At 33.4% G+C, this 12,866-nt stretch overlaps 2 protein-coding genes across 3 annotated transcripts in view; one reads left to right on the top strand and one right to left on the bottom strand.

Annotated features, from left to right (window-relative positions):
- LOC136416042 (adenosine receptor A2b-like) overlaps positions 1-7,826 on the bottom strand; it is a 56,261-nt gene extending 48,435 nt beyond the window's left edge. For both annotated transcript variants that reach the window (XM_066401018.1, XM_066401020.1), the window contains exon 1: positions 7,695-7,826. The gene's annotated coding sequence lies outside the window, so the exon portion shown is untranslated. The remainder of the gene's footprint in view (positions 1-7,694) is intronic.
- A 4,039-nt stretch (positions 7,827-11,865) lies between these two features.
- LOC136416329 (uncharacterized) lies at positions 11,866-12,707 on the top strand. Its single transcript, XM_066401442.1, has 3 exons — positions 11,866-11,887; positions 11,933-12,301; positions 12,379-12,707. Exons 1-3 carry the CDS (start codon positions 11,866-11,868, stop codon positions 12,705-12,707), a joined length of 720 nt encoding a protein of 239 aa, XP_066257539.1.
- The last annotated feature ends 159 nt before the right edge of the window (positions 12,708-12,866 follow it).

Genomic DNA, 12,866 nt, shown 5'->3' with positions numbered 1-12,866 from the left:
ATACATAATAGGGCGCAAATAAGTGTTTCGCATCGAGAAAAATTGGGATTTTTCAGGAATTTAGGTTAACAAGGTTTCACCCACGTAAAAATTACTTCCACTCTCGTTCAAGGATTATTGATTAAAATCGATCAAATACTTTTTTAATTCCCTGGAATTCCCTAATCTTCTTAATAAATTCTTGGTTCATTTTAAATACCGTCGTGAACTGACATGGAAGCAATTTGAAACACAAACAACTTCTGATGAAACTTTACAAAGAATGGCTGCCCACAAGGAATCCAAAAATAATGGATCACAAAAGAACATCTAAGGTACGGGTTTGCTCTCTTATTTTTTGTCGGAACGCCGCCGGAGTAGTGGTACGTTATAAGCGGCTTTCATAGAATATTAATACGAAAAAATGAAGTTTTTTCGGCTATGGAATTGAAGGAGGCTTATTACTTTTTTTGTCTTTGTTATGTAGGCATCAAAAAATTTCTGAGACGATAAGTAAATGGTTTTATTTCATTACTACAAGGCTTCCAGGGCTTTTTCGTGCAGCGAAGTTACCCCACAGCTTTTCAAAATATTACTAATAGCAGGAGTTCTATAATGGCTAGTTTTTTGTTTGAGAAATTTTTTTATTGCGTCCGTCATTAAAATCAAAACGAAGCCTGCCTCCAAGGAAAAAAATCGCCCCGTTACCCTGTAATTGAACACATCAAACTAAAATGACTAAAAAAAAGATGAAAACTAATAAGAATACAAGAAACTACCATTATTTTACCGTTATCTATGGCCAGATGAAGTCCTGGCATTATACCGGATGGCCTAAACGCACCTTCAAAACAATACTAATAGCAAAGTCGGTTAAAGTTTTTAAAAAAATCGGTATTTTAAGCTCTATCCCTTTGAAACCAGAGATATCCGTATCAACTCTTTTGTTTAACGACCTGGATTTTCCCCTTCTGAAACAGGACATCATTTACTTAGTTTTGAACTCGACCTCGTAGTACAAATATGCGCTTTCATAGAACAAGTATCGTTTTCGGCTTAGTCCTCCCATTATTTTTGGATATTACAGCCTAAAATCTAAATATTTCACATTTTAATCTCCTATAATTGACAAAACTTTTTGATATTACGCATTATATTTGCATTATCGCAGACTTTTTGAGCTGCGTCTATTTCAGTTTGCTAAGTCTAAAACCAGAATATTATGAAAAATATGAAACAAATTCATGGAACATCGTTTTATTGTTAATTCCGAAATTCATTCCGGGAAATTCAGGACTAATAATCTGTGATCATCAGGGTCGGTATACCGGGATTGTGTTCCTCAGTTACCGGCGTGCATAGTATACTCATATTTTAAAAACCATTTAAACAATTCTTTGAATTGTTACACCACGGGGCCCCAACAGGAAAAAATCTAATTTTTCTAAATTTGGTACAAAAAAATTTAATTCGTTTAAAAATTGCGAAATTATGAGTTATTTTCTAAAAGTCTGTTCCATTACTTTTTATAGTTTTGCCTGCTCTTTTAAATTTCCAGCAAGTGCTTAAAGATTTTTTTAAAGGTGGAATTGTTACCTCAACATTCGAGATATACAGGGTGTTAATAAATAAGCGCGAAAGATTTTAATGGGGGATTGCTGAGGTTTTTTTAAGTAAAAAAGTTCCGTCAAAAAAGTCAGGTCCGAAAACGCTTAGTTTCCAAGATACGGAGTGTTAACGTCCTTATACGACCAAGCCATGACTTATTTTTAAGGAAAAAAAGGCACGCCAAAGATTTTTCCAAATATTCCTTTAATTGTTAACAAAAAAGAAAGACATTATTTTAAAACTAAATATAATTATGATAAATGTTGAAAATGACTGCCCTCAGCCGTGATACAAGAATCTACTCTTCGCCTCATTGACTGGCGTATTCGTTGAAATAATTTTTTATCTTGAAAACGGCTACATGAGCGAGCAAATACCAAGAGATCTTTTTTGTTAACAATTAATGGAACCTTTGAAAAAAATCATTGGCGTGCCTTTATTTCCTTAAAAATATATCATGGCATGGCCGTATAAGAACTTTAACACTCTATATCTTGGAAACTAAGCGTTTTCGGACCCGGGTTTATATGAACTTTTTTACTTAAAAAAACCTCAGCAATCACCCATTAAAATCTTTCATATTTATTTACTAACATTTTGTATAAGAAAAAGGAACGGAGGTACAATATTGAATGAACAATATTAATTGGAGAAGGTACGTAATGAAACATTCTGCTTTGTAAAGTCAATTTCTGGTATAAATAGAAACAGCAAGACAAGCCAAACAGCAGGGCTTTTATGCGAGGCTCGTCGGTGGGATTTCATGCAAAAAAACTGTAACAAGCGCACGGAAAAAGATCTTCCGGATTCGTAATGCTATTAATGCGCACTGCAAATGTATGCAGAATATCTCTAAAATATTATACGTTTACAATGTTCTACAACAGTTTATTGCGGCCAAAATAAAACGATTTAGCCACACTTGCCTTAATCCGAAAGTTAATAATTACAGAGCTGAAAAGTGGTAAAGCCCAAAGTAGTAAGGCAGTTTTTAATTACAGTTCTTACACCACATCATTTAAATTCATGAAATTCATGTCCGGGAGTATTTTCAAGATGAAAAATTCATATCTGCCAGAAATTTTAAAATTGATCATAGAGAATGCCGCATTGTGATACATTTTTAATTAATTCGCACTTTTTTCCATTAAAAAAAACATTTAAATTGCGTTTAAAATAAAAATTTCAAATTTTGTTAATTGAAATAAGTAAAATAAAAAACAAATTTGCATTTAATTTCGACCGTAAATAGCATGTAGACAATTCATTCTTAGTAAAAAACGAGCTAACTAGTAGGTACCAAAAAGTACCTTCAATAAGTAATTACGCATAACCGAGGGCATACCCTAATTTTTTCTAATAGTTATTTACATATTAATTTATTCGAAATTAACTATACAGGGTATTTGGTTCATCAATACACGTTCGAAAGAGGGTGGTACGTAAGATGATTTTGAACGTATTTGATCATAAATACCATAATACAAATTGTCACGCATTTCGAGATATCGTCATTTTTCTGCATTTTACCAAATTCGCGGCTCTCTCTCATACAGGGTGTCCTCGAATTGCGTGGCCAAAATGATGCCGCAGATTATTTAAGTAAAAATAAGTCGATTTAACTAAATTTGCCTCAGTCCAAAAGTTGATAATCACGAAGTTACAGGGTGTTAAAGTTGAAAAAATAAATCGCATTTTCTTTAATATCTTTCGATTCCTTTGAGCTAATTTCACGAAATTTCGTATCTGAGGGTATTTTAGAATGCCAAATTCAAATTTATTAACCATTTAGTTGTATTTTCTAGAGAGCACCACAAGCGACCTTTAGGACACATTTAAACCTCTGTAACTTTTTTGTGCCATAGTGTATGTCATTTTGGCACTGAAAAATCTTTTTTCCTACCTTTTATACTTAGAAAAGGTATACTTTATTGAAGTCGCTAGAAGCAACGGTTTCTGAGAAAAATACATAATTTTAATGCGCCGCACATCTGCGTTAGCACTTTTAAGTAAATAACTTAGTTGGCTATGTTTTTTAATTGACATTTTGACACTTGAATTTATTCAAAAATAAAAAATATATATAAAATGGTGAACATTTTGAACATTTACTGTGATAGCAAATTAAATGAAAAAAAAATTAAATCAAAAACTTACATAAGTTAATTTAATTAATTAGTTAATTTTATTTCTCTTTGTTGTTGTTTCTTTGTTAATTATTATTTATATTTTATCTTTAGTAATTGTTTTTAAAAAACTTGAACACTTTTTTTTAACAGAAAATAATTTTAAGTTAATTTACATGCATCATCAGCTTTACATGCGTTTTTCTCAGAAACCGTTGCTTCTAGCAACTTCAATAAAGTATACCTTTTCTAAGTATAAAAGGTAGGAAAAAAGATTTTTCAATGCCAAAATGACATACACTATGGCACAAAAAAGTTACAGAGGTTTAAATGTGTCCTAAAGGTCGCTTGTGGTGCCCTCTAGAAAATACAACTAAATGGTTAATAAATTTGAATTTGGCATTCTAAAACACCCTCAGATACGAAATTTCGTGAAATTAGCTCAAAGGAATCGAAAGATATTAAAGAAAATACGATTTATTTTTTCAACTTTAACACCCTGTAACTCCGTGATTATCAACTTTTGGACTGAGGCAAATTTAGTTAAATCGACTTATTTTTACTTAAATAATCTGCGGTATCATTTTGGCCACGCAATTCGAGGACACCCTGTATAAATTACAATAAGGATTTAGTGGAAGATTTGATCTGGCTCTATCGTTTTTCGTATAATCTTGGATGTGTATTTTATCGAAATATAACAATCAATAAAAAAAATGTTTCTCTTTAAAATTCCAAAACTGAATATCAAACCCCGACTTTATAAGCGAATAAAAAGAAAAATGCAAATAGAAAAGTCCTTCAAATATCTTTAAAAACTCCTTTGACTGTTACTCTTTCGAATGATGTATTGAAAGACGCATATTTAATATAGTATAGGATATTTAATTAAAAAAGAAAAAATGCAAAAAATGCATATGGCAATTTAACCAATTGAATAAAAAATTATTAAGTATTTATTATTATTTATACATGAATTATACTGTTTACTTATATTCGAAATGAGAACCACTGTCTTTGATACAACGCCGACATCTTCGTCGCATCTCTATGGTGGTTACTCTTAGCCTTATTTCAGCCTTCGTTAGTTCTGCTGTCCCATTAATTTTTTAAACGAGATGGTCTTTATCATGAATTTCCTCATTGTATACCAGCTCTTTCGTTCGTCCCAAGATATGATAGACGACTGGGGTGAGATCCAGAGATCTGACAGGCCATAATATCGGTCTATTTCGTTCTATCCATCTTTCAGAAAATTGATTATTTAAAAACTCCCCCATTGATCTACGATAATGGGCGGGACATCCATCGTTTTGCAATATGATTTTTGCTCTTACGTCTAAAGGCACTTCATCCAAAATATCTGGTAAATTATTTATTTCCTACAAATTCTAAATATTTTTCGCCGTTTCAATTGTCTGGCAAAAATGTGGCCCAATTAAAAGCCTACCTATTATACCAGTCCAAATATTTACACTAAAATGTTGAAACAAAGTTTCATTTTTTCATATGCGAATTTTTTTCAGCCCAATAATGCAGGTTATGAAAATCAGCAATTCCTTCACGGGAAAATTTGGATTCGTCCATCCATAAAATCCTGCCAAGAAATCTTCCATCTTTAATAACGGCATGTAAGATAAATCGACAAAAATGCGTTCTTCGGATTAGGTGTTCTTCCTCAAGTGCTTGCACGGGGGTGTAGTGGAAATGGTGCACTTTCTCAGAGTGTAGAACTGATCACACCTTCCACTTAGATACGTTGAGTTATTCAGCTACTTTTCTAATGCTTGTAGCAGACTCTGCTTCAAACGTATTTAATATTTGTACATCCACTTTCGCTTTAGGATCTTGATCACATAAATTGCCAGTTTCGCTCTTTCTACAGCATGTATTAACGAATACTTTCACGCTAGGTACTCTTCTTTAAGGAAACCTTTCATGATATAATCGCTGAGCTGCAGCTGCGTTACCGTCAGCTCTACCATACATAAAAAGCATAACTGCATATTCGAGTGTTGAATATGCAGCTATTAATCTAAATCGATGAAAACGAAAGCACAAAATATGTAAAATAAAATGCATCGATTGAGAGCTAACGAAATCTTGAATAATACAATGTCTGCAATATCGCGTTGCTAAGCAACACAATATTGAGGCCTACAGAATTTCCAAATGAAAACGAGGATAGACGTAACCACGAGAATTTCGATTAATGGCTGCCTATTGAGATGTTGAAAATGTTGGTATAAAAAATGCACTCTTTCCACAAAACCCCTTGCAAGCACTTGAGGAACGATACCGATTTTGAAGAACAAATTTTTGTCGATTTATTTTCCATGCTGATATTGGACTTGTATCAGTAACGGTGGTTTTCAATTCAGGCATGATAATTAATCATCACTAAATATTATAGTATAATTATTACATAAATAATAATTAATTGTTATTATATTTAATATATATGTAATATTACATATAAATAATAAAAAATTGTTAAACTGCCGTATGCATTTTTCCTGCATTTTTTTTTCTTTTTTATTAAATAACTTATGCAACATTAAGTCTGCATCTTTCAATACATCACTGGAAAGAGCAATAGTCAAAGAAGCTTCTAAAGATATTTGAGCTACTCTTTTATTTACATTTTTCTTTTTATTCACTTACAAAGTCAAGGGTTGATATTCAAGACATTCAATTTTGGAATTTTAAAGAGCAACATTTTTTTAATTGTTTTATTTCGATAAAATACACATCCAAGATTATACAACAAAATAGAGCCAAATCAAATCTTCCACTAAATTTTTATTGTAATTTATATGAAAGAGACTAGCGAATTTAGTAAAATTCGGAAAAATGACGATATTTCTAAATGCGCAACACTTTGTATAATAGTATATATGGTTAAATACCTATATTTTTTAGGTTAAACAACCTATATATTTATTGTTTTCTTTTACCTAATACCAGTTTATTGCATTTCCTCACTGCCATAAGTTTAATGGCAGAATATTAAAGAAGTTTCTAAATGTGTATAGAAAGTTCATATTATAGCATTCACACTTGAAATTCTCCTGTTATTTAAAGTAAATTAAGTATGCATACCTTCTGGCATTTATCTAAATGCATTAATGTGCATGAACTAATCTGAACTCTCCGGCACTCTGTAAAGGTTAAAGGTTTTTGTCTCTAAATAAGATTGCATATATCTGTGTATATATTTATAACATGCAACAGTTTTAAATCAAAAGATTTTACCGTAATAATGTCTATGTAAATGATTTCATTTATATATCAATACAAAATACTTAAATTGACAAATAAGAAAGTATTTAAAAATTAATTAAATTAAAGATTAGAAGTGTGTAAGAAGGTTTTTGCCAATAAGTAATTTGGTATAAATAGATACAAGTCAAAAAAATATAGTAAAATAGATCTATTTTTTTATAGATTTATTTTTACGAAAATTCTAAATTTATGTACTAATGAAACGTTTTCAAGTTCATTATAAATCAAATTCGTACTCTGGGAAATATTGATAAATTTAACTATGAGAGATAATATTTGCTAAGTATTTTTTTCTATTTTGAAAAGAAAAATAGAAAATAATCATTTAAATTTTAGACTAAAAAATTTATCAAATTATCAATTAATTAATTAAATAGTTACTGATACCCTCATCACTACATTAGGGCAAGAATAATTAATGTATATATTTTTTCTTCCATTATTAAATGAGAAACAATATTGGTACATTAAGAAGAAAAACTCAGGACAGCATTCAGAAAAACTTTTCCAATTCTAAATAGTATCATTTTAACTATGATTTGACCCTTGCCAATTTTTAAAATCAGTTTTAAAAAGTTTTAAAAGTTTAAAAAAAAATTGCAAAACAAATTTTTACGAGACAAAACAATATTAAGTTTTTGTCAACAAAAACAACAAATTGTAAATTTTAATTTCTAAATGAATGGAGAACCTCACCTGATGCGCCCTAAACGACACTACGTCTCCGAGTTACCGAACTCGTCCGACTTCGTCCCCGCCATCGCTTCAGTGTTTCCATTGCGAACGTACAGCCGCAACTGAAACTGAAACTTGTGAAACTTCTTCCTGTCTTCTGAAATGCGCTCAAACAATAGACGAGGTGCGTGCGAAACTCAGATGCTCGGTGACATTAGCTCGAAAAACCCTCGCTCGTTCATCATTATTTCCTCTTTGTCATACTTCAGATAATGACAGACTAATTTATATTACCTTTATATTTAAACCGATGAAGGTCGCGAGTTCTCTAATATCGGATATTCGATTGTTCATATTGACAAAACGATGGTAAATATGAAAATTATTATGTTGAATAAACAGTAAAGCACATTGATAAACAAAACAAAGTATTCCTTAGCACGAAGTTACTAATTCACCCTCTGAAATAAAACCTTTCACCCCTGTAGTCATAAGTAAAGTCTGACTATAGCAACATGCCCTTCGCAGCCAAAACCCGCTTTTTTTATGCTTCACAAAGCAAATCAACAAATTTCTGTCAATGCAAAATGTTTAAGATACCGATCATAGTAAACAAAATTTTGGGAAGATTCTACTACTCCTGCGTGCACAAGCATGGAAAATGTCGCCAGAAAATATCAATTTTCTGGATCATTTACAGTATCATCTTTACAGCAGGACTGGTAATGGCTTCATATTTTATTATGCCTTCGTTTAAGCTGGATGTTCGCAATTTACCAGAATTCCTGGATAGTTTGACTAATATAATGAGCGTAGGTTTCGTGTGCGTAACCATGTTACATTTAATTAACATGAACTACTGGATAAAGCTAATTGACTGCTTCGATTCAACAAATAAGAGCTACTTGTTCTGTAATAGATCTCGAGGTATTGTCAACCAATATCAAACTTTCATCCTGGTAATCCAGGGAAGTCTATGTTGTATCCAAAATGGTGTTTACGTATATTTCAAACATATGTTCAAAGAGGAGCTTTCTTACCACTATTTGTTCTTCAGAAATTTGCATATTCTTCCTATGGCAAGCTTCCTGCAATTTCTTACGTGTAAGTTGACATTTTTTACTTACACTGTAGTATTAATTTCTTTTTATAGACATAAAGTTCTTCACAGCAAAATTCATCTGCTTCGAGAATGTGGCATGTCACCATTTGGACTATAAACACAAGAGTCCAACCAAAGGTATCAAATTCACCCACAATGAATTTGAATTTGCTGGTTTCTCATTTGGGGCATTATGCAGTGAACGTCATTTTAAACCCGGTCATTTGGGCAATTTTAGCAAAACGGAGTTGATAGAATACCTGAGAATCACCCATGAAACTATGTGTGAAGGAGTGGCGTTCTTGCAAAACTTTTGTTCCCCACAGATGATATGTTATATATTATTAGAAAGTGCCATTCTGATACTCGCAGTATACTCCATCGCTGCCCATGTAATATTCAAGTTCGATGATCCTCTGGCAAAGACCACGTTTGCGATCAATTGCGTTTATCTTTTCTGGCACATGGGTGGAATGTTCTATTTCATATACGACGTTCAAAAGTTGATGGATATTGTAAGTAACTGGTTTTTAGGAACTTTGCTGTGCTGAATAAGGTTTAACAAATTTTAGATCCGGAGTTTGAAGAATATTTTAACTATGTGCTCTTTGACGTCTCAAAATATTGAAGAACACCAACAGCTTCGGATTTTCGTCATGAAATTAGATAATCAGAAACCTTTTACTATAAACGGCTATTTTCAGCTTGATCTTCGAATTCTTCCTCCTGTGAGTTTAAAATGACTAATTTTAATATTTTTAATCGAAAGATGAAAAACTCAATTTTGTTTTATAGATTTTTGGAAGTGTTCTTACCTACATTCTAGTGGCTTTACAGTTCGAAATGGAATCGCAACCGAAAAGTAAATCATAATGTGATTTATTCGTGGTCAGTTTCGTCTCTGCTAGCTTTTCTCCCCTAACATTTGATTAAAGAAAACAATAAAGTCGGAAGTATCAAGATAATGGTATCAATGCACAATGTGATATGTGATAGATAAAATTTCTGCCGGAGGCGCTTGGTCTAATGCCGATTTCCAATGACTAACTCTCAAATCCGCCCAGACTACAATAAACGCAGCTGGATATGTCATGCTGATAGGACTACAGGTGTCATGACAGATAATCGAACCCACCACACAATGCATAATATAATAGTAATATCATAAATTACTCATATACACAGTGCCCTAGCAATAACAGTACACGGATGAGTAATAGGTGCTAGAGGGTAAACAAATACCTAAACTTGCTTTATACAAGGGTCGCTTGTTTCCATTCTATAGGGTGTCAAAGTATTTTTTAATGCTGTAAATTACGAAAAAACGTCACAATTTTTTATTTACAGGCTTGGAATTGTTCCTGGGGAAGTTTTTGAATATGATAAATTCGTTTAATATGTCCGTTGCCATTTATATCTTATCGAAGTACTAAAATCGGCTTAACTTTTAAATCAATACCGATAACTTCAATATTTTCTCAAAAAGAAAAAAATATCCTGCAAAAAAAACTGGTATCTCTAACCGATTTCCAGATATTTTCAATAAAGATTCATCGTTACCTTATCTATGGTTCTTGTATATGAATCCAAGGCGGTTCTTGTATATAAATTTTCCACATCGATAGACTGGTCGGGCTAGTTTATGGCCACCAGGAAGTTCCGATTCAAACCCATTAGATTCATTTTTTTCTTTGGTATACAATGTCAATGGTCTATAAATCCATGCTTAACAGCAGAAAGGAGCTATGAGATAATATGCAAAAAGGTGTAAATAGAATCAGAAACAATAACCAAATTATGTTTAAAGGGCGGCAAAATTTTGCGAGCGAGACGCATCAAGAAAGGTATTAACGGAAGATTGAAAATGCACTAAATCACTTAATTGAAAATATTCTTATTTCTTTGAAAAGGCCTTTTTGATGTAGAAGAATTCAGAGTATCGAGATTCATAAAAATATTAATGTTATCGGCATTGATAAAAAAAATAGGAAGGTTTTTTGTACGTCGGTAAAACACATATGACACCACCTATCCACTAACTTGAAACACATAAGTTAAATGAATTTATCGTACCCAAAAAGTCCCCAAAGAGCAAATTCAAGACGATAAATCAGAAACAGTGCGATTAATTTCCAATTTATCATTAAAAAATGAACAATAAATTTTCCGCTCTGTGTAATGAAAACATGCAGCTTTCGTATAAAGCAAATTTAGCTAAGTGGCTCTATTCTTTTATCCGCTAACACGCTAGACGCTTTTGAACCAATGTTTCTGGGATACTCTGTATAACCATTATGTTATGGTTATGAATTATTAAGATACCCGTAATCTGTAGTACTAATAAGGTTATGCAATCACGATTCGAGTGATGGAGAGCGTCTGAACCAGTCTCCGTCCTAGGGCAGGCCTTCTAAGGGCCACTTATTAACGCGCTATTTAGTTGAATTACATGTTAATTTCCATGGAAACGTTCATATATAGCCTTGGCAATGATCAGGTTTTTTGTTTCTGTGGAAACTAGGTTAAAAATGCCATATTACTAGGTGTAAAAAAACATATTAAAAATTTGGTCCTTATTACTATAAAACTCCATCTGACGACTTCATGCTCTCTTTTATACGAAGTTACATCATTTCCAGTGTTGTGTTAAAAGAAACAAAATTTTCCCTCCATGCATGTTATTTCGGGTTATATACGTGTTAATTAGTTTACGTTCTACGTGCCCATAGTTCTAATTCCATGTACCCATAATTTTCCTCTCGCGTGTTTGTGATTCTGGTTTCACCGATGCTGGCCGCTCTGCGCACTATAGCTTACACACACATGGTATTTTCGACTTGCACGGTTCTTTCTCGTTCAGCAATTCAATAGCACTCAGGTTTCTATATCTGCACTTCGCAGGATATGCATTTCTAGCAGCCTAGCAGCATTGTTAATGTTATAAGCATATAAAGAATTCAGCAAGAAAACACCATGTACATTTGTAGTTAGTTGCGCTGAAGTGCGAATTAAATATAAAGTTACCAAAACAGCATTATTTTTACGCCTTTCCTTTTTCCGGAATTTTAAAATTATACAAGGTGAATCGTGATGGAACCGACACAGAGCAAAGGCATGTAAGGGACTTCAAAATGGACTTTTTTTCTACAGTTGATAGTTGAGGAGATATTGACCTCTGAAGTTAGCTCATACATTTCTAAAAAGCGGCATATTTCAGTAAAGCCGTCAATCGAACCGCCCCCTCAAAAGAGGCAACTGCTCTACGGAGTGATACAGTCGACGCTATTCTACGTCGCCCCAATTTGGGGACGGATGAAGAGAATAAAAAAGTATGCACATATAATGCTGAGAGTACAGAGAAACGCTTTTTATTGCACTGTATCCCACGAGACATCCCAAGTTCTAGAGGCCATGCCCCCCATCCACTTAGCCCCAAAGGAAAATTTAATTCTCAGCGCTCACCCAAGGGTAGAGGAGGCAAATAGGAGAGCGGCGAAAAGCACGGCCATCCAGAAACGGCAGGATCGTTAGTCAAGTCTCGAGGAAAAGGATCAGCGGACAAAAAACTTATCCCTGACCTAAATCTATCGTCTTTGTGTGAAGATATGCGCCTAAACTACTACCTAACTCAGGCGCTCAGCGGACACGAAAGCTTCAGGATCTATACGCATCGTATAGGTAAAACGGGCCCGGATTGCAGGAACTGTGGAGTCAATGACACCGGAGAGCACTGCATTTTTCAATGCCTGTTATTCGAAGAACAAAGAGAAACGCTAAACGAGTGCGTGAACAATCTGACTCAAACAACCCTTGTCAAGGGGATGTTGGAAAGTAAAACTAAGTGGAACCACTGCAGTGGTTGCAAGGTCATTTCTGGGATGGTGAAAGTAAAAGAACGATTTGAGCGGGCCGCTACTCAAGAAGGATATTAGGACGACGCAGAACACAAATAAAGATAAGAATCGCTATAAACAACAGAATTTTAATACCTCCTTAACACTGAAAGTATATCTCTCAGAGACAGTTCTTGGTCATGGAAGGTTCGAGGTTTTTAATAGGTTCTGGCGAATCCCATACTTGTTGACCGCCAG

Source organism: Euwallacea similis, chromosome 22, assembly GCF_039881205.1.
Source record: "Euwallacea similis isolate ESF13 chromosome 22, ESF131.1, whole genome shotgun sequence".
NCBI lineage: Eukaryota > Metazoa > Arthropoda > Insecta > Coleoptera > Curculionidae > Euwallacea > Euwallacea similis.
This window is presented reverse-complemented; position numbering and strand designations above follow the sequence as displayed.